Raw genomic sequence first — 27736 nt, 5'->3', positions numbered from 1 at the left:
TCCTATGATGTGGCGGTGACTGTTCTGCCGGGATCAATCAAACCTGTGAGCAGATGGCATCGTACTCCTCCAGCAGACCGAGGGTTGTAAGAGATTTTTTTATTCCGGAGATGGTAATTGGCCTGCCATTCCATGGGCCGGGAAGTGTGCTAACAACCACTGCCATCACTGCTGCGCTGCGGCAACACCTCATGTTCTGATCTGAATGACTCATAATGTGCTACAGGCTCCATTTAGTTTTAACGCCAACTTGTGTTTAACATGGCTTCTACTAACAGGCAATAATGACAGTGCTGGAAAAGCAGCTACAAAATAGTCTTCTACGGGGCTTTGTGAAAGTACTCGTACAATGTTTTTCTATGTTGTCAAATTACGGTGGAGGCAAAATTATGGTTTTCATGTTTCGTTTTTGACATGCCATGGCAAAAAGAGCAAATAATCAGAGAGGCAGCCAAGAGGCCAAGGATTACTGGAGGAGTTGCAGAGATCACTGCTATTTGTCTCATTAATAAGTGTTTTACCTAGAAAAGAATGGCCTAAAGTAAGCAGCATATTATTAATTGGCTTATTACAAAAGTAAGATTATCCTGACGAAAATGGTTCTTTATCATGCAAACCCCAAAAAGTGACGGTATGGTTTTGATCGCTGCTTTTATTGCGCACTGTTCTGAGGCGTCATTTTTCTTCCACTTTACAATGACTGCACTACCAATATTTCAAGAAATATGCACTGACGTTTAACAATGCAATGCGAGAAAATGAGTGTATAAATTCTTTTTAGAAGTAACTTGGAGCTTTCCATTTAGTACATTCAAAATGTTGGATTTCCGTTGAGCACAAATATCTGGTCCCGTGCACATTTAGTAAGGCAGTCACAGTGGACTAACAGCAAACAAAAACACATAGCCTGTGCTTCATTTGCAAATAGGGCTTGGATTTAGGTGAGGAAAGCTTATGTAGATAAATGGAACCGTGTGTGGGAGACCCAGCAAGCTGTATAAAAGGGAAACAGTGTAATTGCTTGCGCACTGTAAGAGTGTGTGTCTCTGAGACGGCGGGCACTTCAAAGCTTTGATGTTGGAGCTCCTAAATGAGGGCCACCAGAGGTCCCGACTAATGGGACATCATGGGGAGATTAGAGGCCAAATGGAGCAGGCAGGCAGGCAACACGCTCCTATGTATGTGCATGTCGCCCAGAAAAGCAGCGAGTTCCTGTGTGTAACCCTTTTGTAATTAAAAGTGAAAGATTAGCTGAAAGTCTTGGCTGGTAATTAGAAAGGAAGAACATATTATACACAGTCTTGGTCAGTGCTTTCTGTAGTATGGTATAAATCCTTTATTAAATAATCATAACAATAATTATAATAACAATCATAAAAAGAGCATTTCTGTACAAAGACCCCTTTAAAATAACAACAACAGCAGTCCTAGTAGTGCGAAAAAATGGGGTGGGGGAATCCTATCCTCTCAAGTTTTTTTTTTTTCCTCTTAGCCCTCCCAGTCAGAAGAGGGCGCTGTGACTGTCACTGTCAGTTTCAAATGAGTATATTTTATACCGGCTCCAAAGGCAAGCTGGATCCCCGAGGCTCCAAGGCACTTCGAAGAGAGTCAGTGGGGTCCGTCAATGTGGGCCTCCGAGGACGAAAGATGGCGAGAGTGAGGGTGAATGAGATGGGTGCGCTTCTACAGTGAATCCACTGAATTTCATTTCTAAGCTGGAGTGGGTGTTTAAAAACAGGCATGTGTGTGTCCAAACATTACGGGTTGATTGTGTACTCAATGTTCTGTATATACAACAGTACATTCAGTTGAAACCAGATATTTACACACGTTGTAAAAATGTGCACAACCTTTCTGACTAACTTTGGTTATTAAATCCAAAAGTGAAGGAACTGGTGCACTTTACAAAATAGATTGTATTATGATTAAAGAAAATTACTTGGACATTTTTATAGATTGGCCTTGAAGCTAAGCATAGCATCAAGTTAGTTACAAAGTGGCTTAAGGACAACAAACTAAATATTTTGGAGTGTCGTAGTCCCATAGAAAATTGTGGGCAGAGCTGAAAAGCTGTTTGGAATCAAGACGTCCTACATACCTGACAGTTTCACCAGTTCTGTCTTGAGCTATAGGCCAAAATATCAGCAAACTATTGTGGAAACCTTGTGGAAGGAACTGTGTGAACCAATTCACACCGTTTAAAAATGATTTTCTTTCTCATTATTCTGGCATTTAGCCACTGGAAATAATTTTTGGTAACTGTCTTATGACAGTGACTGTTTAGTCGGATTTATCGTCGAGCGATGGAGAAAAAGGTTATGCAGTGTACATAAATATCTGCATTCAGCTGCACAAGTGAGGTGTCTGTGTATTAATGTGCTCAGGAATGAATGCTGAGATCGTTCTTGTTCGTCCTCTTTCTTACTCATGGCTTACAAGTCTCTGACTGGTTCAAAACCATGTTACAAAACAAATACATAAAAAAAAAATAAAAAAAAACAATGACAAAAAAAGCTTGCCTTGGTATGCAGTGATAAAACAAAGAAAAGATTCCCAAAGTAGGCCACCATTAGTCAATAAGTTGAGGTGGATGCTTGTGTGTGTTGGAGGAAAGATGGAATAGGTCCTTTAAATCATGGCTTTTGAGGTCCACGTGTAAAAATGTCTCGATGTTGCCTCGACAATCCTTTCCCCCACCCCCCAGCATTTCCACACACAACGCTTTGCTTTTAAGGCTTGTTGTGCATCTGGGCACACAGTCGCTCTGTTGATCGGATATGTCTCTGGTTTGTTTCTGATCCCATTTGTTCTTTTTGTTTTTTGAAAGCACAGAGCGAGCAATAGCTCCTGGGAGGGAGAAGCACGGGGGAATTCGAGTGCTCTGTCAGTCACAGTCTTGTTCGTTCTTTCGTTTGATTCGCTTCCTTCAGGGTTCTTCGGTCTCTGCCCCAACCAGCAATCCATAGGTTGCACCGTCCAAATCTCCTTGACCTTTTCTGATTTGCCGCCAATGTAAACACGACCTTCTCTTTGACAGGAATCAGTAACAACTAAATCTAACAACAACACCTTTCCGTCAGTAAAAGAATGTTTCCCTCCCTACCTCTACATACACCCATACACACGCACACACACACACATACATATATATCTATATATACTTTCTTCACCTCTTTTTCCCCAACTTATCTTTAACCACAGGACTGGCAACTGGCCCAAAAGAAAACAAAGTGATTGAGTAGAAACTCAACTAAAAATACCACAGAGGGAAAGAAACTAAAGGGCCAACTGAGGCTGATGCGTAGCAGGAACTAAAGAGTCAAGGGGCCTTACAAAGGAGCTAAGTTCTAGGCCACTGTGTTCACAGGTGATCAAAAAATACTCTTTTCTAATCTTATTCCTATCCTACCACCTTTCCAACACATTGTATCCAAATCTGTCTGTGTAGTTTACAGTATCCAGTTGCAAAACTAGACATATCTATGACGCATTTAGAAGCAGTTCTCTTTATGTGACCCAGGATTCAGCAATTGATATGTGTTGATATTTAGTGTTTGAGGCCTATCGTCCCTGCAATGGAAGCAGTCCATGGAGGTAACCCTGGTCGCTCAGTCGTTGATGAATTTGCAGAAACAACTGCCAATACTGGACGGTGCTGCGTTTTCCAAACAAGTTCTCACTGAGACCTGCACCACCGAGGAACACTAAAGTTGGCAAAGATGAAGAAAATAGAGAGAGACTTTCACAAAATGCCTGTATCTTTTCCTCATCGCTTCTCTCATGCTTCAGTGCAGCAGCGCTGCTGGTTGAGTTTGACTTTGTGCTTGAGGCCATCGTACAATTCGAAGTTGTAGTTCTCCAGAGTGGTGGAGGATCGTGACGAGAGTCCACTGTAGGAGCACGTGCAGTACAGGAGGAGGCCGGCGCACACTGCCCCGAGCAAGACGCCCAGGGAGCTCATGACGATGATTGTGACCAGGATGGGGTCCAGTGTGTATAACCACGAGTTGTCTTTTTCCGAGGTGTGCGTCACTGGAGGATCAGAAGATGGGGACGTGGGCACGTTCCACTCTGGGATATGCAAACCTAAGACAGGCAGAGGAGAGCAGATGAGAAAAATAAGGTATTTGCAAAAGTAAAATGCCAGCAGACAACTCATGCACTCGGCAGATGTTTTATTAGGTGCACCTGCTCAATTTCAAACCAGCCAGTCCCTTGGTAGGCATGGTGAAGACACCTTGCTGAAGTTTGAACTGTGCCACAGAATGGGGCACAAAAGGGAGTTTGAGTGACTTTCAATATGACGGGGTCGTTGGTGCCCGACAAGCTGGGCTGAGTTTTTATGACACAGTTTACAGGTTTGAACAACAGAACGGGCAGAGTTGAGCAACGGTTGAGTGGCCAACAAAAAGCCCTTTTGATGTCAAAGAAGAATGGAGAGACTGATGTTACAAGACAGAAAGACAACACTAACTTAAATAAGCCACAGTTTGCCTCATTATTATTGCCGACCGTGTGAATCCCCTTTATGACCAGAGTGTACCCATCTGCTGAAGGCTATTTCCAGCAGGATGATGCATCATGTCAGAAAGCTAAAGTCAAAACTCTAACTTAATTCTTGAACAGGACAATGAGTAATTAATTCAACATACTAACAGAAACTAGATATTAATCCATGCAGTGGAACGGGAGACTCTCATCCTCGAGGTGCAGCCAAAAAATCAGCAGGAACTGTGTGATGCTTTATAAAAATTAAAGGTGTTCCTGAGGCACAAGGGAGTCCAAACTCGTATTAACAAAGTGTACCTAATAAAGTACACTTTGTTAGGTACACTAACAAAGTGTACCTGTATTTTGGTATGTGTATCATGTGCCTTACCACTGCCAAGAGGGTCTCTGCCCATGGAAAGTCTCCCATCGCCAATGTGTCTGGTACCTGTCAAAGAAAAGCACGGGATCTTTAGCAGCAAATCAATTTACACTAACTTTTCACACTCATGCAAAAGAAATCCGATAAAACTCGATGCCAATGAATAAAAACTGATCTTGTGTTTAAATGTTACATATGTGTCAGATAGTTTTATTCTTGTGCAATGACACAGTGAAATTTTTTGTTTTGCTGATTGGCACAAAAACTCTGAATATGATGAAACATGGCAGTAAGAGTAAAAAAAGACAGAACCCATCAAAAATATCTTCAAAACAGAAAACTAGGGCACCGAAGTTGACAAAGAAGTTACAAAACGTCACACATCACCCAAAGCCAGCTGTTTTTCTACTTGGAGCAGCACTCCAGACCTATTGTACTGTATAATTACCCTCCAAATATTCCCGGTCATGTGTCAAATAAATAAACACTAGCAGGATACATCGGAACATGTACCTAAATAAATCTAAGGAGAGTGTGCATTGCCATACTAATATTAGCAATACATTAGTGCTTTGCTCAACTCTTTTGCACTTCTAGTTAGTTTGTCCCTTTACCGATTCATACACTCGTTTTATCCGCATGCGTTTATGCTCAGACCTAGTCCACTGCAAGTTGAGTATATTGTTTAATTTTTCAAAATACTTCACACTACACCATATTTACTTTCATTGTGAAGTTGATCTCATATTTTCTGACTCCACTTCTTAACACAGTGAACCCTGGTATTTGCATAAAAGCTGAAATCTGCAAGACACACTGTAAAAACGCATATAAACTGCTTGTTTTAATAGCTCAAATACCAAATATACCTTAATTTAAATCAATAGGCACAGTGGGAGCCATGTTGGCACTGCCACTGAAGCTAATCTCTACGGTCTTCTTCATTTCTGTTCTTGGAGACTGGCTGCTTTGCAAACACCAGTTTATAGAAAAAACTTCAAATAGGTGAATTAGCAAATACTGAACCACAAATAGGTGGGAGTTCACTGTTCCATAGAAAATTTAAATAATTGGTTCTCAAAGTAGGTTTCAAAGGTTCCTAAGGTTGGTGTGATTGATAATAAACCTCCCTTTTTGAACCTGAAACACTCTGAAATGATTTAATATGAAATGACAAAGAAGCAAAATGACCAGGCCCTACTTTTACTGTAAAATATAGAGACCTATAAAGTGAATAACTGAACGGTTTCAGTCATGGCTTTTGTGTCTTCAGCTCCATTTCATTCCAATACCTATGCCAACAAGAATAAACAATCAAAAGTGGAAATTAGCTTGTTGTGCCATAATGTTTTTAACAAATCAGTACCCTTGTAAATATACCAAATAAATTCACCTACACATAATATTTTTTTTTGCCGGCGTGAGAAGATAAAACAGACAAATGTATGCTTTTAAAATAGAAAAATATGACTTTATTTATAGAGAAAGTTCATTAAGATACATTCCTGTCAAACACACAGTCATCACATTTGATAAAGATTGTATAAGACTGCTCATTCTGTGCCAGGACAAGTCAAAACACAATATCAATGTTGAAATCATTGCTGTCAAGGTTAAGAGCGGTGCATTTGACGATTAAAGAAAGAAAGAAAGAAAAAATTGGCAACATTCACAATCAACAAAGTAATGCTTATGCCTGCTGTACTCTTTGACATGGCAGGTGGCCTGAACTTAGACCTGATGCCAATGTCTGAATTGGAACATGAGTAAACTACTAATAGAAGCAGCACTTTGGTTGAGTTTTTAACTTTGTTTTTTTGTGTCTCTCTGTGTTTGCTGCTCTTGGCGAGTGTTCAGGAGTGGGAGTAGCTGCTTGGCAAGGGATACGACTAGATCTAGAGGTCTTTGATGGCCGATGGCATTATTAACACGGTTGCCAGGACAACGGAGGTTGGCAACGAACCGGGCGACGGAGGCGCAGCAGATGGGAGGAAAAAGTGCTTACCGCAGCCTTAATAAATGTTATCCATCCATTAACTAATTACTGCTATTAGAAGCTTGGTGGGTAATGGTGTCGGGATGGATTGAGTAAGGTGTCCAGTCCCTCTCTTCTCAAGTTGATTTAAAAGTACAAAGTGAGAGTGTGCCAAAAACAGTTTTCCTCCACAGCAGAGGAATAAAAAGTGCACCTTTGTAGTTTTGTCGACAGACTGAGGTGTATTCTGCTGAGGTGTGGGTGGGAGGTGATGGGTTTTTGCAGTTTTGACAGACTCAGAGTGCAGTACCCCATTAAGCTGCAGAGCAAACGCTTCAATTTCATTCAAACCATCTGAGCGTAGGTCAAAGCCCATCAGCTCTGGAGCAACTAATGGGGGCAGGGAGAAATTGGCGCCAGTCGGGCACTTTTTTTTTTTTTTGAAATATTGCTAATAAACAATATTTTTTTATTATTGTTGTGTGAAGCCAGTGGCATCCAAAGCCAGAGTCCATAAATGTAAATGTATGGGAAGCCCTCTGCAGAACTTCATGACATGCTAAGGCCATTTGAATTAGCGGTTTCAGTTTGAAAGCATAAAGGACACCGGCCTGTTAACTACCAGGAGAAAGTGCATCTGCAGTCTTTGATAGCATCTTATGGCACAAAAGAAATCAAGCATAATAGCTGGGTCAAGGGTTCCTGCATGTTTTTCATGTCATAATTCAGGACTTTTCCCGTCTGAGTTTTAAGTTATTTTTAATGTTTAACTAAAAAAACAAAACAAAACAAAAAGAAAAAAAAACAAAAAAACTGAACAATAAATTTATGATGGACATTTCTATAGATGTCAAATTTAAACATGGGATGGATGGATGAATTGATAACACAACATGACTGAGCATGAAGTCTGGAAACGCGTATTTTGTGTAGAAATCCTGTAGATCTGTCCACTGGAAGTCATAATATCCTGAAGCTCTCTTTCAAGGCTGCGCTTATACACTGCAAAACACTACGCTTATGGCCTCCAGCTGGTCCTGCGGCATTGTGGGATTTGTAGGACCATAAATCAAGTAAGAAGTGGTGATGGCCGACGGCTGTGTCTATTTACAACCCCCCTTAAAACAACAAGCACATATTCGCACTGAAAAACACGACAAGGCTCGGCCTGGCGCAGGCTTTCATCTGGGCAGCTCGAAGATGAGGGGGGGGTGAGAGAGTGGGGAGGGGGGCAACAAGCGGAGTGGGTGGTAAGGAGCACGAGTGGGAGTGGAACAACGTGCTTTATTACACCAGAGAGTCAGGATGAAAACACTAAACACTGAGGACGGCTGCATCCATCACCGACTGATGCCTTTATCGGGAGAGGATGAGCCGCTCAATCAAACAAGCTGGTTATCTCCGTTTTGCGATGCAGGGATTTAAGTATGATGGATTTGCATTCTTTTTGGTTTTAAATGTGCACATGCTGTGTTTGAAAGATCAATGGAAACATATTTTCTTCCTTTCCATCCGGTGCTGCAACGCCCTCCACGTTGGCATGAGTTGCGTCGCAGGCTACCCCGCGTTGTTAATACAGAGACACCATGAGCAGTGTTTTCTCCCGGCTTGCCAGATCATTTCCGCAGCCACAGCACAGTAAATGTGTCTCAGCCTAACAGTTTTCTCTCCTTTTTGTGTCTCTTGGGTCTTGTTTTAGTCTTGCCGTTTGGCAGCTCTGGCTGGCTCGACCTCTTCCCCCTCCCATCTACTCACAGCCACACATGTCTTTGTCTGAGTCCATGCTGGGGTCGTTCCAGGCGGACTGTCAGGGTTACGAGGGAGCCAGACGCTGCTAAATGGTCCGAATCAAGCTGTTCGGGAAAAATAACTTCGCCCCTCTCATCAGGGGCAGCGCGGCGTGATAATGTCAAGAGCAAACTCCTTTATGAAACAAAGGTGCAGAGTGTTTCTTTGCAAATTTTCACTTTAGTGTCATCATCACCATGGTAGCGTAGTAGCTGTAAACAGGAGTGGATCTGTCGGTCTTTGCAGCACTTCCACGGACATCACAAGTTGGCATCCAGACGGCTAACTGGTGCAATAAGCTAAGTGTTTCTGTTTTTAGCAGAGGGTGCGGTGTCGGTCCCGGCTGTCCAGCCTCACTGTCAGAACTGGCTCCACCCCTGGGGTGGCCATACTGGTGGACCAGTTAGAGTACTGGAAGCACTGTGAGGAGCTGTGATAGGCCACGGAGAGCTGGTTCTTCTTGGTGGCCAGGTGTTGTCGGCAGCAACAGAGGGCTCTGACCAAGATGGCTACCGCCAGGAAAAGCAGGGCGCCTCCGGCGGCCATAATGTAATACCAGTGGATGGGCAAGGGAGGCACAGGAACGCCTCCCCCTGGTGGAGAAATACAGAGTGATTGGCCAATGGGAAAAGAGAGGAGTGGCATTTTTTTTTGTTTATATTCTGCATTTAATTTGCTGCTTTATGTTCTTTTTTTTTTCCATCTCTTAGCTCACAAACAGCAGGCGTGCATCTCATTTGAGCATGCACAAGCATGCCAGTTGCAAAGAATAAAACAAATCCTCAATGCCATAAATTAAAAAAAGAAAGAAAGAGAAATTAAAACATGAAAGCATTTACTTCTGTCATGGAGCTGGGGTTGCAGTTTGAGGACAACTTTTCACACCAAGATCATCAAGAGATTTAGGTTGACACCAGTCCAATAGCTGATTCAGGCAGATGCAATGCGGGCAAGTCGCTTTGAAGCTGCAGTGATTTCACTTGGTGTGAACTGAAGCCGCAACTATTAGTTATACAAGCAATCACACACATTGAATTAAGGAGCTTCCTCTTCCTGTTTCACACTGGCACGGGATGCCACATAAAGCCTTTGGAGCCATGCAGGAATCAGTGGGACGACCAATTATTTAGCTGGCTCATGTTGGTTGATTTGTCCCAAGTTCGTAAATTATCCTGTTCTCTTGTCTCAGCTTCTTCACATTCATCAGCCATCCTGGCCGGTCCTCTCCTCCTCAAAGCCAAGGGCTGTCTCCTTAGAGACTGTCTCCACAGATCCTCTCTGCTTCTTCCCCTGGCGCCAACCTCTCCTTCCTTAAATTCTTGGTAAGAACAAACTAACCGTCTTCCAAGAAGCTTGTATGCTCCTTTAAAATACAGCTGAAATAAAACCCAGATGAGATTTGGGGAATATGAATAAATTAGCACCCACATGAACTGTGTGAAATCTCACACCGAACTAGGGGACGGGGGAAGCAGAGCTCAATACTTCCTGATTTTTGGACCGTGTCACATAATTACAGGGAGGGAAATGGTGCGTGATCCCGCTACTTCACACCGCACACACTCGTCAGACATAACGGAGTGGAGGGACCCGCGCTCGGTGCTGCTCAGTCACTCTATCTGATTGCTTTCCGCCGGGAAAACCGCCGCGTGCGTCGATGTCAACGCCAGCGCTCGTGTGCGTTCGTCGAGGGTTAGGGGATTTTGCGTGGGAGTGCGAAAGCCAGGGAAGTGCACACGCATCACATTCTGCAATAAAACCCCCCAGACAAGCCTGCATCTTAGTGGAGGGCATTATGAGATGCTGAAACACTTGCATCAATCACAAAGAGACCCCTTTCCCCCCTCCCAACCCTGCCCCATCCCATCCCCACCTCCTTGGATGCTCTAAACATTTTTCATGAGGCATGGAGTTATTAAATCCCTTCAGGCTGTATCCTGCAGACTAGACCGGGGAGAACGAAGCTCTTTTCAAATACCTGACTGCGTGAGGTTGGTTTGATTTAGCTTGCCTTGCACACAGAGTTTGAGACTAATTCTTTGTTGGTGACAAAACTAACCTACTATGCAGCTTGCCTTGACTTTTAGATTGAAATTGTGTTTTTGCAAATGTGATTGTTTTCATTTTAGTAGGAGGTTTAGAGAGTTCTTCATGCTGGCTGATGATAAAAATGAATGCGGTTTAGTCTGGTCAGCTCCGGCAGACTTAAACATCATAAGTGAAGGAAAGCTTTTAGGCGACATTGCAGAAAGTACTCACACTCTTTTGACTTTTCCACATCTTGTCACATTTCAACCACAAAGGTCAATGAATTTTATTGGGATTTGATGTGCCAGACCAATACAAAGCGGAATATAGTCATTAAAAATCTCATGTGTTTGTCTTGACCTTCTCTGTGTCAACACTTTGTATTAGTTGAAAGTGTTTTAGGGTGCGTCACTACCAGCCTTGGGCATCTAGAGACTTAAGTATTTTTCCTTCTATTTCACATTTCTGCTCTACTTTGTGTTGCTCTGTTACCTAAAATCCAAATAAGATTCATTGAAGTTTTCTGGTTGTAGAGTGACAAAACTAGAAGGCACTGTAATCTTTCGTTTTGCAGAGAACCCCCACCCCTCCCCTGGGTTGATGCATACTGACGGGCAGGAAGCAAGACCACATTTAGGAAGTGACATCCTTATAAAAGCCAAACTCACCTGGGTTTTCTGGAGAAAACGCCGAGAAGGGTTCTATGAGGACAGGGAGACAAGATTCAGACAAGAACAGAAGAAGAGAATCTATTAATATGACGGAAAAATGTCACGGAAATGTCACAAGACTATCTAAATGAAATTTCCCTGATATCTAATGTGAATAATGGCATTTACTGAGTTTTTGGGAGGAATGCAATTCCTTACATGACATGAGTTTGGTTGTGAGAAGGTGAGAGACAGTGTGTGTGCGTGTGCGTGTGTGTGTGTGGGCGACATGAATGTGCTTACTGGTGGACTCCCAGCAACACTGGGGAAGGCTGGGAGGTTCTGGGTGGCTGTAAACTAACGGAGCAGAACCTTCACTTTGATTGGGTGGAATGCAAACAGAAAAAAAGCGGCGCTGCGTGTGCATCTCAGAGAGTGTTTGATAGCGTGTGCGTGTGTGTGTGTGTGTGTGTGTTGAAGGGAGGGCGGTTAAAAGAGAAGGAGCGAGGGGAAAACAACTCGGGAACGAGAGCCTTTTTTTTTTTTTTTTGGCGGGAACACAAACGCGCTGTGAAAAACTCAACTGTGTTGGTTGATAAGAAACATCCCAGCATGCCATGGGAGTGGCAGGAGGAAGTAGGCAAAAACAGGAGGGGGAGATGTGAAGGCAGGGCTGTCATCTTTGCCTTCCAAGCTGCAGAGCAGCATAGACTCTCTCAGGACTCTCGCGACACATTTATAAACACAAAAAATGTCGGAAAGCGCAGGGAAAAACATCCCCCCCCAAAAAAAAACAAACCCAGACGCATTTTCTTTTAATTACACACTAGTCCACCTGCGAAGCCAGCTCCAAAGAGATGATGGCTGGGGTTTGGCTTTGAACCTGCAGCTTGGTCTCTGATCTGTTTAAGACCCTCTCTGAAGCCCCCGCTTGGGCCAGATTAAGTAGGCTATGCTTGTGCTCGACTCACGCCCTGCACTCCCAGAGCTTGCTTGGGAAACAGCCTCTCTAGTAATTCCCTCTGACGTTTCGGGAAAAGCTCTGTTTACAAAATACGACAGGAGCGAGAGCGAGAGAGATGGATGGAGCAGAGAGGAAGGGGAAAAATCTAATGAAACATAGATTAGCATCTTCAAGACCCATGGGGCATTTATGGCCTACTTTTCCTATTCTTCTTTTCTTTTTGGTGAAGAAGTAAACGACGTCCCTCCCTCCCCTTTTCCTCGCCCCCTCTCTCCTTCGTTTTATCTCTACAGTTGGTGGGCTCTTCGATCTCCAAAAGCTGGGATGTGGAGGGGAGGATTAGAGTTTGAAGTGTTTACCTCCTCACGTGCATCAGTGTTCATGGACCTTGCGGCTAAAATGTTTTCGTACAGCAACTTTGCATAAGAACTTGAATTAAAGGGCCTTGTTGAGATTTTATGACATAAACTAGGTAAATAACTATAAAACATAATCAAAATCTTGTATGGTTAGTTTTGTTTTCAAATATAGATCTGAAATATGTGGCATGCATGTGGATTTAGTCGATACTGTGTAAAAAGCACCTTTCACTTCAACTGCAGTTGCAGGATTTTAGGGTTACGTCTCCCATGCTCCCCAGACAGAGCATCAGTTTTAAATTACCTGAAATTTCTCCACTGGATTTAGGTCTGGACTTTGACTATATCATTTTAATGCATGATGGAGGCAATTTTAGTCTTTAAGAGTGCTGCAGAGTTTTCACCTTTCAAATTTCTAGTTGCAAAAAAAAAAAAAAAAAAATCATGTTTATTTCCTTCTACTTCACAATTATGCTCTACTTTTGTTGGCTTATTACACAAAATACCAATAAAGTTGAACAAAATAAAAAGGTTTGTGGTTGTAACATGAAATAAATATGAATGCTTTGCAAAGATATGCCAGCCGGAGTGAGCGATGATGGATGTGTTGATGGTTTCCATGTTCCGTTCTATATTTAAAATTCCATTTTGGCAAGCTGCAGCATTATGCGACGTACCTGTGCACTCTTTCAGAGGGGAGCTCGCACTCATGTGGAGATTGTCTATCCAGATGTGTCCTCTGGTACTGTGATGAAAGAAACCCTCGATCACAACCTGGCAGCCAGAAAAGAGACGGAGAAGCGGAAGAATGCGTGAGACAGAAGACAAGATGAAGGCAAGGCGGAGCAGGGGGCGGAGGCAAGTGAGAATAGGGACAAACAGGAGGAGGGAGGATAAAAAGTTAATGTGAACCTGGTTGCACTCAGCACTTGCAGTAATGGTTTAGTTTACTGCAAGCTACTTATGCTTACTTTTTTATGAGAACATCAACTACTTGTGATGTCTCTGACAAATGCATGAGAACAAACAAACAAGCTGCCGGCAGAGAAAATAGTTTTCTCTGTGTACTTTTTGAAGTTAAACCTGACTCCAAAAGAATGAATCTGACTCTGTGTTTTTATTTATTTATTTTTTCATTAATCTATAAATGTAGCCATTTTTCTACCTGGAATTCTTTCGGGGAGCGCGGCACGATGGTCCGGCCTTCTTTCCAGACCATGGTGTGGTTGTCGCGGAGCGACCACAGGAGGACCTCGTCATTAAGGTCGTCCCGCAGAAACACATTCAGGTTGCCCTGGGAATCCCCCCACATCTGGTAGGAGAACAGGAGGCAGAGGGGTCCGGCGTTGGCCGGCACCACGGGGCTCACGAGGCGAGCGCGCTGCTCCAGGTTCTTCAGGCTCACGTCCAGGTACAGGTAATTGTTCAATGCTGGAATGGTAGAAAGTTAAGGTTTACAGCAAATGTATTCACACCCCTTAAACGAGAGCTGGGGGACAAATTAATTTTGTTGATTGATTGAATCTTTGGCTAGTAAAGATTTATTTTTGGGAAAATCCAGATTTTTTTTTTTCCCACCAATGCATTCTACAACAAAATATAAAGGTCAGTCTAAGTTTAAATGTTTTCTTTTTTATTTTTACAAGACTAACCAATAAAATTCAAATAATATGTGAATACAGTCTTAATATACCAGAACAAAGCTGTAATATTAAGAGAATGAATTAATAGTTTTATGAGAACTCCAACCAAAAAAAAGGCAAATTAATTATTCAAGCTTTTTTTTCCATTAAAAAACATTTTTTTCGTAATTTTAAGGCGTTCTTCTGTTAAAATTGCATCTTTACTGCACTACTGTGCAACTCACAGAAAAGACGACTGAAATAAAAATCACTCTGTCAAAAGAAAGTGATAAACAAAAAATAATTATAATCGGATGTGGCATGAAAAATGTTATTTTTAAACCTTATCGCCCAGCCCGGTTTGTTTCCTTTTGCAAGAAGCTGTTTAAGTATTTTAACTCTAATCTGATTGGCTGTATGGTTTATGCCAGCATTGTGTGAGGCTGGAGTGTTAATTTCCAACCTGACCCTTGAAAAAAAAAAAAAAAACCCCGGAGCTAATCACTGATTGCTAACAGGAACGGGATCCCTGCTGCACAATGGTCGCACAGAACAATAGGGATATGACAAATATAAACACACCGAAGAATAGGTCCTAACAAGAGGGCCATTCACATGTGAAGTATCACGGCCCATTCCTCTTCATTCCCCTCTCAGGTAACTTCTTTAGCGACTAAGAAAAAAAAAAGAAACGTCTCGACAAAAAGCAGGGCACTCCATTTGTTTACACCAGAGGATGTTTAGTTTGCAAATTCGACGCCGGCACGAACTGCATTGTGAAAGACAAGCGAGCCGACTGTATGAGAAAGAGATTGAGTGCGAATGCGAGTGTGAGGGAACGAGAGAGAGAGAGAGTGACTCTGTGAAGAATTTCCTAAGTGGGCCCGGTGGGAAAATGTCCAGCATCAACAATCTGCACATTAAATCACCTGCTTCGTCACAAACAAACTGTGTATATGCTGCAGGAGTCCTTCAGGGCCAGAAAAAGAATCACGAGCATAACAGCAGATTATAGGATCTGCCTGAATGTGTTAGTTTCCACTGCTTGCTGCACAGCAGAGACTAATAGCCTGTATTATTCAGCTCAGGTTGGAGAGCGACTCCGCCGATTCGGACTGGACCTTTTCCTGAGTGGCTGTGTGGGTTTTCCGTCGGATCACACAAGCTGTATCTGGGGGGAACAAATCTGTCTTGAATCTGACAGCCCCACAACCCCCCATTTTGCCCGCCATACGGTCAGAGTCGCCTGTCTGTGACACTTTCCACACTGTGACTGTGACAGTATCTCCCATGGCCCATCGCGACTCAGGAATGATTGTGTGTGAGTGCAGTCTTTGCTGAATTTGAAGAATATTTAGTGCTCTACAAAGGATTTGAAACCTCTTACATCAGCTCCCCCCCAAAAACCACCACATTGTTGCAACTCCTTCTAGCATTAGAGCATTATTAATCTGAAGTTTTTTTTACAAAAATTAACACTTTTTTTTCTTTACACTTGTTATTTTTGGTGACAGTGAAATGATAGCTAGTCCTAAACATTTTTTTTTGAACAAATACAACCTAAAAACTTTAGCATGCATTTGTATTTAATCCACTTTACTCTGAAACCCTCGCATATAATCCACTGTAAACAGATGACTTTAGTCTGAAAATTTGTTGGATTTCATTTATTTAACCAACTTTATCCACTGTTGTCACAGTGACCCGCTGCTATCCTGCTGCTTTTCCAGACCTGGGGGAAAGTGGTGTGCTAATCAGACCTAGAAACCACCGAGCATTAATAATCTATTTCACTATTTTTCTGCTGCCACAGGAGGCAAACGACGAGTGATTTTGTGGAGCCTCGTTGTCACATTTTCATCAGCAAAGCATCTAAAGCCAAAAATAATCTTATAAATCCATGGCGGCTAATTCTGGCTTTATTACTGGTTTCACGTCTGAGGTCAAGAGGTGACAAGTTTGTGGCTTCTGGGTCACGAGGGAAAAACGAGCCCTGCAGAGGATTAAACAGTGATTTGATAGTGGTGAAATAATGATCCTGTTCTGGCTGAGATTTCTGACCTTTGACATTAGGGGGAAAATCAAAGGCGTGTCAGAATGGCTGGAAATGATACTTCAAACATAAGAGGCGCAACCTGGCTTAATCTATGCAACCCTTCGCGATCTGGCTGTGATGAAAGAAGCCGCTTTGAAGCCCTCTGCTGAAGCCAAACAGATCACGCTTCAGGAGCGGCGGGATTAGGCGTGGGATTGTTCCTGGTATCGAGGTGTATCGGGTTTTTAAAAGGTTAATATTTCAAAAATACTGCAGCTTAAAGTCTGTTCAGCAAGTGAATTGCGAAAGGTTTTAAATTAAAGAATTTTAGGAGCTTGTAAAGGCTACTAAGATTATAAAAAGATAGTTAATATTGACATTTATGCATTTGTGTACCTACCTTCAATTCCTTCAAACACAGTACAAATTATACAGTCAAAATTTATAATAGCTGCTGGAAGGGCTGTTTTTCCCAGCAAGCCAAAGCTTGGTCAATACTGTATACCCTTTTTCCAACCCAAAGGAACTGGAAGTCAAAACCCAACAATAGTTTGGTTTGATAGCAACTTTTGGGAAGAGAATACTTTCAGGGGTTTTGCAGGAATGTTCAAGGGATCATTTTAATTTCGTTTCAACAAGGTTGTTTCCTACGTGGCTTCGTCAGAGTTTAATAATGTCCAAATTCCTCTACAACTCATGGAATGGATGGCCGTTGCTAGCAAATTTCTAAAAGACAAACAATCAAAAACCAAAATAAAGGACGTGGGAGACTCAAACATAGAAATTTAAACAGCTAATAAACGTAAAATAAGACCTGTGCATATTTAAGATTTTAAATATCTAAGCAATCAAATGCAAGGTCAAAATAGTTATTCAGCTGTGGCGAGGTGCTTCAGAAGGTAAAAAAAAAACAAAAAAACAAACAGCTGGTGCCGTATCGTTCCCGATCCCAGAGGGAATCTTCTTCCGAAGCTTTGAATATCACGGCATAACCCAGACATTTGATCGTTGCTTATGCATAAGGAAGAATGTCACTTCTGCAGGGAATGACTAAATGGATGCAGCTCTCCACAGCGTCATGAAAGGTGGGGCTAACGTAACAGTTGGGAATGATTGCTCTTCTTTGGACCTTAATTGCAGCTACTGGGTCCTAACCTCTTAATGTGGAGCTGTTTTGACACCATAAGCCTGTTTGTCACATACGAGGACGTATATACATGCCCGACACATCCGCGGCGTCTGTTTCCCTCTGATTCCCCCGCTTCATTTTCATTTCAGCACCCTTGGCGAGCAGCACGGCTGGCAGACAATGCTGCCGCTAAATTAGGCTGGTTTCAATTTAAGAAAATTATTTTCATCAAATTGAAAAAGCGACTCAATGAAGACGCGGTGGGAGAATGACTCCATTTAATTGTGGGAAACGGCACCTTATCTGGACCCGCGGAAGTTGATAAACTTTAATGCATTTGTGCTTGTGCTATTTTCTCCACAGAAATAAAATCCTCCCTGCAGCTGCATGCATAAAGGCTCTCAGCTGATGTAGAAAATCATCAAACACTGAAATGCATTTAAGGGATGCCATGTTTCCTAAATTCGTTCAGCCCTCGAGTCTCTGCAGGCGAAATCTGAGTCATTTAGCTAACCAGTCAGAGAGTCCAGAGGGGGTGAATTACAAGATGGAACATAAAACAGTGGGTGTTATGCTGATTTTTTTTTTTTATAAACTATGCATTCAGTTAGACAGCTTAATAAATGTGGAGGGCGAAATAACACTAACTGTAGCCATTTAAACTATAACTGGCAATAAGAAAGGAGAAAGCCTTTAAATAGATAAGAACAAATTCCTTAATTGCACCGATATTAGGGTCGTCACTATCAGTACGACCGATATCACGGCTGACATAATGACAGTTTTAGTTGTCGTAATGCTTCACAGACGATATAAATATGACATTTCATGGGTGCTACAAACAAATGTAAGTAAGACAGTTTATTTTGTGGATGTCTGCTTTAAAGCTTAATAAGTTCAAGGGGCTTCTGTTCTTTCTAATTATATGGTGGATGGCATTTTTTCTTACCATCCAGCTGGATGGTATTATTACAAAAATAGTCAAGTAAATTAGCACTTAGAGTTGATCTGAAATAATGTATTTAGGGGAATGTAAGCGCATTAAATGTTGTCAAAGACGGCTAACGCGCTGAACGACAGATTAGATCCGCCGCTGGCGCATTTTGGTTTTCCACTCTTTTCCATATAAAGTGCTGTCAGACTCTCTTATAATTTCGCTCTAAACACGTTGCCCTCATTCATCCACAAAATTGTACCCTGTTGTTAACGTGGGGAGCCACTCACATTGTTTGCGCCTCGACCAGAGCAGTGAGGCGCCGGGGTCCTGTGTCCATCCGCACAGGTCGTGGTCAAAGTCACACATGCCAAGAGAGGAAGGAGGCGTGGCTGCTGTTGAAACAGTGAATAGAGAGAAAAAAAAAGGTAAGAACAGAGTAGGGTGGAATGTGAAATGACCTTTATTACCATTGAATCAAGCCTCCTTAGACGACGGCTGGTCCGAGGTGGGGTGCTTTTTACCTGTAGTCGTGTTGAGGACTGTGGTGGTTTCCGGGGTAGGAGTCGTGGTCGTAGTTGTGGTCGTAGTTGGAGTGCTGATTTCTGCAGAAAAACACGAACCGTAAACTCAGGTCAGGACGGTTAGGTACAGAAATGATGTAAACATTTTTCTAATCTGAAGAGTCAGAACTCAGACCTGGAAAACCCTGTGGTCACTGATCATGCTAACTACTAACAGCAGTACAACACAGTAACAATTCTACCACCATCAGCTCATGGTGACACAAAGGCCAATTTATCGCACAAACTCTTCAAAATGGTAAAGATAAGAGAACATACAGATGAATGTTGATGCTCAGAAGTTTGGAATTTGCAACAGGAAAGCAGACAGTCACCAAAACGTGCCCATGTTTACAGTCAGAGCAGCAACCAAACAGTTTAAAACACTGTTTCAGTTTAAAGTGCCGTAAATATCTGCTTTAAAGCAGCTCTAAACAGTAATTTTAGCAAATGCTTTAACTAAGAGCCTAAACTGAAAACTGCTCATGCTTTTGTCTCCTGCCAGAGGCATGAAAGGACAGAAAGCCCCTCAAACACCCAAGAGGGCCCCTGTCATGTTTTGTCTACGAGCTTAGATGTCGGTATCTGTCTAAGACGCATACTGGCCAAAAAGCGTATGCACACGCAGACACACATGTCTGACACTAAAGCTGATGGATGGATGTGTCTAACTAACTCCCCTCGACCTTGGATGGGATGATCACACTCTGAGACCAACCTCTGGCTGTCAGCATGGCTCCAGCACACACATATATAAACAGATGCCTTCAGATGTGTGTGTGTGTGTGTGTGTGTGTGTGTGTGTGTATGTGTGTGTGTGTTTGTGAGCAAGTCTTTTATTTTCATAACTTCTATGCATTTGGACAAAAAACTCCGGGAGGAACAGAGAAATGTAAAGCTCCTGTCACGCCGTTTCCTGCCTTACCACCTATGCTGGCATATTGAAAAACATGTGGGTCTAGGAAATGAAGACGGACATCATGTCCTGTCACGCTTTTGAAGTAAGTGTGATGCTTCTTTCATGCAGTTTTTACTGTTACATCTGTAACAGTAAAAATGTGTAATATGGGGACCGTATTCTTGATGCCTCATGCTCACGCATGTGTTGCTTTCTGTTTGTTCGTGTTATGAATAGTGAGTGTATATTGGGATCAGAGGTGTGGATTTCAGTGTTTTTCTGCTTCGGGAAAGCGTATGTTGTTCTCACTATGAGGTCACAGTTTCATTTTTATTTTATTTTTTACTTAATACTTTTAATATCTTAAATGTTTCAGACGAAGATAACTTGATCAGGAGAAGTTATTTCATTCCTTTAGGAAAAATGGCCACCTACCGATAAACCTAGGTGCTTCTATTGTTGTGGAATGATTTGGGTTTACTCTTTTTTTGCAGTTGTTTGTCATTTTCTCCTCTAATAGTGTCTTTTAGTGGGATCATGAAGATGGCCTTTAATCGAACTGAGTTCTGCAGCGATGAAATGATGTCCTAGACGATTCATTGATGCACTTTTTAAGTACTCGTAGTCGGCTGAAGATTCTCCGTTGTTCCATGATTTCTCAGTTTGTGAATAATGACTCAGTGATTTTCTGAAGCCCTTAAAGCGTATAAATGTCAATAACTTTGCTTTCCAATTTTTCTTAAATTTAATTTGTTGCTTTTTGGGAACTGTCAGCCTCCTTGTTGCTAGGCAAGTTGTTTTAAAGTAATTCCTTGCAACAATGACAGAATTCGCAATTGAACAAACTCTTTAAATCACAGACAATTCATGCTCTTACATAGGGCCAGGTTGGTTCAGATGTTTTGTTTTTTCCTGAATGAATGAAATTGAAAACAGTTTGTTTTTTTGTTTTTTTGGCTAAGGTTATTTTTATCTGATACTGAACGTACTTAGAAGATCAGAATCAATTAAGTGTGACAACAAAAGTAAAAACAGAAGAAATTGTTTTTCACTGCACTGTACCTGGTGTTAGACATTTTAAAGCATTGTCAGATAATTATTTTCCAATGGCATCCAGTCAAAAAAAACATATTTGATTTTTAGCCGTCGAGTCATAAAAAAGGCACAGTTTGAGCATAAAAAAATAAATAAATAAAAAACTGAGATATGTACGCAAACACACATGTGGAGCAGGCTGCAGCTGGAATGTGAAGTGGGGAGTGTTATTAGGAGCAGATGGGTCAACCTTGGTGCCATTACACAGAAGTTTGGGTCAGGTCTCAAACAAAGCTTCACATTTATCATGTGAGCAAACTGTGTAAGCGCTTTTCTCCTCCAATATCTGCAGCACGAAACGATTACAAACATATTCACACTGTTTTCAAGCATCGCTTTCGCAAAAGCAGAAACATCTTTCGACTACACTGTCAAAGCGGATTCGTCAGCATATCACATTTCATACTCCTTTGTCGGCTTTCCCTGGCTTTGTCTCACTTAAGACGGCTCAAGCAACTCCGAGGCGTGGACGCACAATGAGCTCACGCGAGACGCTTTCAAAGGGAAAACTGGCGCACGGAACGACGTGAAGCGGAGTCGCGAAAATTTACCGCTCCGAACGCCCGTTAGTGCCGCTACTCCAGGGTCCTGCTGGGAATTTTTCATCTCTCCTTGCGACTGCCGTTTAAAGGCTGCGGAAAGCAAACACAATGTGATAGACAACCGATTGGCTTGGAAAACGAGTGGAACGCCGCCCCAGCTGGAGAAATGGCACACATGAAAGGGGTCGGCCACAGCTGGCGACGGCTTCTGACATTAACCCAGCGCTAATGTCATGTCCTTTATGCCAGTCATTTTCCACCTAATGAGACGCTTATCACTGCCGGGAAGGTAAAGGCAAGGAAAAGCAGCTCCTCTTCCCAACAAGCATCTCTCCGTTGCCTGTGTGCCTTTTTTATTCCACTTTGACCTTTGAGTTCAATCTCAGGACAAGGTGTTAAAATAAACCAAGAGCCAACACCTGTGTCACCTGTGTGCACAGCCAAATGCAAACACACACACACACGGACGCACACACACTCTTGGTTGAGTCCATTAAGATTCCCAAGAACTTGGTGCTTTCAAAGGTCAGGCCCTGTCACGGTGTAAATGGGCTGACCTTTCCGGGGTGTGACAGCAGCGTCCAGGCCAATGCGACTGACTTGTGCATTCGTGCGCACGGAGAAAGACAAGAATGTGCGATAACGTATGCGACCTGCCTCCCTCGCCTCGAGCACTGTGCTCAATGTGTCCGAGTGTGCCGCGGTGGAGAGGCCTAATAATGCGGGAAAAGTCCCTCTGCGGCAGAGCGCCGGCTGACATAACGCGTCTGCAGCTGCAGGTGGTGATGCAAGTCGTCATCATGCTGCAGGACGAGGCTCCGAACTCTTGGGAGCAGCTGACACAGATAGCGCAAAGTCATGCAAGCATGCATGCCAAGATTTCTCTCCGCTTTTACACCTAAACCTTTTCTTTCTGTCTCAATCACAGGGAGGCGGCGCGGTCCAGCAATGAAAGACATAGCTCACTCCCAAAGAATCTGACTCAGCAATATGTCAGAGACAGGAGGAAGGTAGGGGGGGTGAAAAAATCCTCAATTATGTAGAAAGCCTTTCTGTAAATCTCTCCCTGGCACTCCCAGGCGCAGTCACACGCTGATAAATGGACACACATTCCTGTCCCAGAGGAACGAAATGGGAAAAAGAAGTAGGGGTGAGCCTTAGTGGATTATCCCTGCACGTTTTAGTACAGTGCATTCTTGTGTTTCTGTCACTTCAGAAGTACATCCTACGACTAAACCACTGCTTACTCTAAACCAGTCATTCTCAAAAGGTTAAGTCCCTCGTTTTGAGAAAGAAAAATACTTTCTCTGTCTGGCAGGAAGTGAAAAGGGTCAGGTTAACTTTTAGTAACTGAAAATAGAATCAATATTCTCTCAAATGAAACATGTCTATTTGATGTAAACAAGGAATGAAATCAGTTTTTAAGTAACTTTTTCCTTCAGGCTTTGGTTTTTAGTGCTTTGCTAAAAGAAACAAAAAATACCCCATCTTTCTGTACTTATTTCGACAAAAAACGTCTTGTTCCCTGCTTCTCATTGGTCAGCAGGTCAAAATGGAGCATACTGACCACATCTTCCTCCTGGCGTGACGTCTCGTTGCCATGGAAATCCCGATTCGCTGATTATGTTGCATGGAACCAATTCTTGGAAGTCATGGAATCCAAATCTTTTCCTGCTTCCTTTTTACTCCAAATAGCTCCACCAAATAGACATAAAGCCTTATTTTCCTCTTTTCTTAAAAGCTTTAGGGTTTCCTTGAGTGTCTTTAAGTCTCTCTTCTGATGTCATGAAGTAAATCTGTTGTTTCATTCTCTGAAGTAACATGGAGACAAAGAGGCAGACCTGAATCTTATGCTTTTAGTTTTATTGCGTTTTCTGAAATGTTTTGGGCCTCATCACATAAATACTAATTAAAGGAAACTTTCCTAGCTCCTTGGGCTTTGCTGTATTTACTGGGATTTTAACAACAAACAGAAGCACGAATCGAGGCACCGGAGGTTTAAATTATAGGTGTGTACATGAGCGTGTGAGGTCTCCGATTCTGGATAAAGCATCGAGATTAGCCACCTACATTCTTTACAGATCCGCACGGATTCCACTCCTGAAGGTATAAATATTTAATTCAAGGAGTATGCAAACAACTAAAAAAAAAAAAAAAAACTACTGGTATTGTAGAAACACTGTGTATGAGGCAGCAGTGCAGGAATATGGTAAAAAAAAGAAAAAAAGAAAAAAAAAAAGGTGCGCGCGATGATGAGCAACAGGAGAATGAGGCGAAGGAGAGGGAAACAGGCGAGGCATGGAAACCAAAAGAGAGCAAAAACATTTACAGACCCACGCACCGGGCCCCAGGCTGGGAAAGGAAAGAACTGAAACCATGTGGAGAGACGAGGGAGAGGCAGCTCATCCTGCCTGACTGGCGGTAGCTGCTGATACGCTAAAACATGCATGGGGGGAGAAATATGTTTGTTTCATCAGCCTGAACCATATAAATAAGTAGAGTGAAGACATCACTGAGCGGTCTGAACTGAATGATTCACAGGATGTCAGCAGCGGCCCGTTATCCCAGCTGAGTTGGTCGGCGGCGGTGGTGTGTGAACAATGTGCGACTGTTTGCAAAGTTTCTGCGTGCCACATTTTGCCAAAAGCCTCTCTCGTGCATTTAAACTTCTGTATCAAAGTGTCCGTTTCATTTCGCCTCCATCTTTCTGGTTCCTGTTTGTTGGTTTAATCCGCTCCGGCCCGGTGTTTGCTTCACTCGTCAGTCAGCGGTTAATGCAAAACATATTGTGTCCTGTGTTTCGCAAGACTTCAGGAGCTCGATGGAGGTACTGTGCCTTGCAGGATTCACCGCAGTCACAACCATAAACCTTAATGTAGTTTATTAGGGTTTTATGAGATGAACCGACACAAAGTAGCGCATAATTGTAAATTAGAGAAAGGATCAGACATGGGTGGACAATCCACTGTCTATTTTCTATTTTTTCCACTGAAGAGCATTAAAATAGATCGGTCATGTGAGACTGTGCAGTTTTTTTCTTTTTACATACGTTGCTGCCATGTTGCAGAGTTCAGCACAACAAACCTTATTAATTTCCCCAAACACAAACAAAGTAGGTCACACGTCGAAACGTTCAATTTCGGCCACATCTAACCAGAGCACGTACTTTCACACGTCTGCTACGGCCTGTTACATAAAATACAGATAAAACACATAGATGATAGTGACAACGTGTGAAAACATTCAAGCCACAGGAGAATTAGCGCAGAAGTTCTTGGAGGAAACTAATCAGGCATCTTTGCGTGGTGATAAATCTTCGCTGCCCAAACAGATAAAGGAAATGGAAAGCTACAAACAGACCTAATGATGAAAAGCACCTTCAATTCCAATCAACACATATGGACCCGGTTCTTGTTCGGTGGGTTGTTTGGTAAACATGTGTCCGGCCCTGTGCGTGTCGAGCTACACGGCCGCCCTGTTCAGGCGCAGCAGAGGGAGTGGTAAACAGTAACAGACCGTGTGTGTGTGTGTGTGTGTGTGTGTGTGTCAGTGAGAGTGTGTTTGTCTCTGATGGAGCACAAAGATCACATCTGGCCAACAGACCATGCTGGAAAGTGAACAAACCGGCGCTCTCACTTGCTGGAGAAGCATTCCTGTAAACCAAACCTTGTACAGATCCCTGCTGAGTAATGCACTTGGAGAGGAACTCAACTCTCCTTCAGGTGAAACGATTAAAAAAGAAAAAAAAAAAAAATCAGAATACTGCCTCTCCTCACCTCAGGCAGCCTCTAATGACTCTCATGCATATCTAATGTGAGCCACCTTCCTCAAGGTCCATTCAGTCCTGCCTGGATCATTTCAATTCAGCAAATAATTTGCGACTGAATCCTGTAGGCAGGATATGATGGGGGTGGGAGGAGGGGGGAAATAAAAGCAGAAAGACATCCTACCTGGAAGGTCGCATCCAAGGATCTCCACTCTCATCCCGATCCCTCCCGGGGACCACCTCTCTGGATACAGCCTGATGTACTGCGCCACTGTCTCCTCAAAATGACGCAGCTCCGGAGTGTCGTACTGCGTGTTCCCCTCAAATAACTGCACAAAACATCATCGCTGAGCTCACATGCAAATGGGTACCTCAGAGGATGATCTTTCATTAGTTTCACCCACCTTCGGCTGGCTGGTCTTTACATCCATGATGAAGTTCCAGTCTTTTCCGTTCAGGCTGTGTGCGACTTTGTACTTCCTGACAAATGCACGGTTGTCTGTGGCAGGTCCACTTCCCGGGTCTCCTCCCCGCGCTCCCTGGGTAATGACGCCACGGACGGTCTTGGGAACACCGAGGTCCACCTGGATGAATGAGAAGGAATGTACAATCGAACTCTCATGTGGACAAAATAAATTGTGGCAAATGTATAATCAAGGGTTGTTTTTAAAAGTCCATCAGTCCAAGTGCACAGTAACTAGGACCCTGACATATAAGCTCATACCTGGAGCCACTCCTCTCCAGCCAGAGGCTGCGCAGGCGCGGGGAACCAGCCCGAGCGACTTGCCACAAGCCGAGCCGTGCTGGGATTCCACATCATGTCCCTGCTGGACGACACCGAGATCTGGGCGTCAGGGAGCAGGCCGGACATCAAGCCCTGCAGGTCCGAGCACGGAGCGCCTGGAGCAGAAGGCAGAAGGAGGCAAGAGAGGAGTTAAAGCGCCGCTACGCATATTCCCACCAGGGAGCCGTTAAAGATTGCACTCCTGACAGCTGAGCTTTACGATTTCAAATTGGAGGAAATAGGAGAAGCAGAGGTTCTGGCTGGACTCTGAGCGTGCAGTTAGACTCCCATTAGTGAGATATAGGCTCGTATGAACTCCGCCGCTGCTTTGCATTCATGCAATTCACGTCTCACACTGATATTTAAGCATCTTTTAATGTCATTCACTGCGACGTTTCTGTCACTATACCGGAAATGAGACTCATAGCTGTGCAAGTGACTGGCATGGGGAATATACGTGAGGAGGAAATGAAGGATTAGGCGAAGGTAAAGGTATAATTCACAGAGATAGGAGGAAGAGATGGGGAGGCAGGGGGGAAGCACAAGTGACTAGGAGGAAATGTAGAGATGAGACATCTGCAGAGAAAAACAGGAGGAAAGCGGTGGCACCGGATCGGCATGGAGAAGAGGAACAAAGACGCAGAGAGAAAGAGGGAACTGGTGGGAGGATGGGAGCACGGGGGAGATGTTAGTTGTGCTGACGGTTTAAGGGAACACAAATCAAACTTTCATGCTGTTATGTCACTGCAAACGCAGAGCCACGTAAATAATGGATAAATCGCCCAGGACGAGCTGATATACGTGTGCACGCTCCTGAACGGCGCACCTTCCTTTGAGGTCGCCGCCCTACATTTAGAAGCCGCCTCTATGTGGCAGGTTGCACCGATGCTGTAGGAGCTAATAGCTGTTTCAATAGCAGCTGTTGAGGCTGAACTGAATCACGGTTTCTGATGTAAGAGCGAACAGAGAGCCATGAATGATTGAGCAGTACTCGTTTCCCGATCCGGAGGAGCTCGCGGAGCAAAAAGGAAGCTTCAAAAAGAGTTTGGAAACCCTCTTTAAGGAAAATCTCCCCATGGGAGATTTTCCTTAAAGAGGGAGGGGAGGCTGGAGACAGAACACGAGCATGGAGAAGAAGTGGAGGGGCATCGGAAGATTAAAGCGACACATGGTGGTACCTCCTGATGGAACAACAGAGAGCGCGTTCTTTCATTAGCCTAAGGCACGGTATACTCAAAAGACGGCGCTGGGAATATGCATGAGTCTAAATGTACACGTTAGATCCTATTTCTTTTTTAACTCTTTTTGAATAAACTTTGCATGATGTACCAGACAGTTGTTCTTACTGGAATAGCATTAAGCAGTGGGAGGCAGAAAAAAGTTTGAATATCAGGTTTTTTCACAAAATTACTGAAATAGGGCTATTATTATTACTACCATGTCATTAGAAATGATCACTACAATATACAGTTTGCAACTCTTCATCATGAAAACACATAGTAATGCCATTTAGCAATGTGATAGAACACAGTCTTGTGAAGGAAGATCTGTCAGGAAGTTAACCTGTGATCTGGCATCCATGGAGCTCAAATCTTAGTGCAATTCCATTCTTCCATGTCTGAGGTCGGATCCGGACGAAGCGGGCCAAAACCGGCTGCGGGATGCGGTTCAGGACCACCTCGGCCGGGTCTGTGTTGGCGTGGAAGATCTGTGGAAAAAGAAAAAAAAAAGAGC

General features: G+C 43.2%; 1 protein-coding gene across 3 annotated transcripts in view; it reads right to left on the bottom strand.

The window, feature by feature from the left end:
• Positions 1 to 1477: 1477 nt before the first annotated feature.
• Positions 1478 to 27736, bottom strand: part of nrp2a (neuropilin 2a) — a 68486-nt gene continuing 42227 nt past the window's right edge. Inside the window, exons 8-18 of one of the 3 annotated variants that reach the window (XM_007565311.2) lie at positions 27566 to 27710; positions 25943 to 26118; positions 25623 to 25802; positions 25403 to 25547; positions 18879 to 18959; positions 18645 to 18749; positions 13800 to 14065; positions 13312 to 13408; positions 11330 to 11362; positions 4880 to 4936; positions 1478 to 4086 (exon numbers count right to left, since the gene is read on the bottom strand). In XM_007565311.2, coding sequence (XP_007565373.1) covers positions 3779 to 4086; positions 4880 to 4936; positions 11330 to 11362; positions 13312 to 13408; positions 13800 to 14065; positions 18645 to 18749; positions 18879 to 18959; positions 25403 to 25547; positions 25623 to 25802; positions 25943 to 26118; positions 27566 to 27710 — 1593 coding nt within the window. In that variant the 3' untranslated portion in view covers positions 1478 to 3778. Of the gene's footprint in view, positions 4087 to 4879; positions 4937 to 6316; positions 9227 to 11329; positions 11363 to 13311; positions 13409 to 13799; positions 14066 to 18644; positions 18750 to 18878; positions 18960 to 25402; positions 25548 to 25622; positions 25803 to 25942; positions 26119 to 27565; positions 27711 to 27736 lie in introns of those variants that run through there. The other 2 variants (XM_007565312.2, XM_016678115.1) reach the window with 2 other exon arrangements.

The sequence above is a fragment of the Poecilia formosa genome, unplaced genomic scaffold (assembly GCF_000485575.1).
Source record: "Poecilia formosa unplaced genomic scaffold, Poecilia_formosa-5.1.2 Scaffold174, whole genome shotgun sequence".
NCBI classification, from domain to species: domain Eukaryota; kingdom Metazoa; phylum Chordata; class Actinopteri; order Cyprinodontiformes; family Poeciliidae; genus Poecilia; species Poecilia formosa.
Note: the sequence above shows the minus strand (reverse complement) of the source record. Positions and strands in the feature narration are given on the sequence as shown.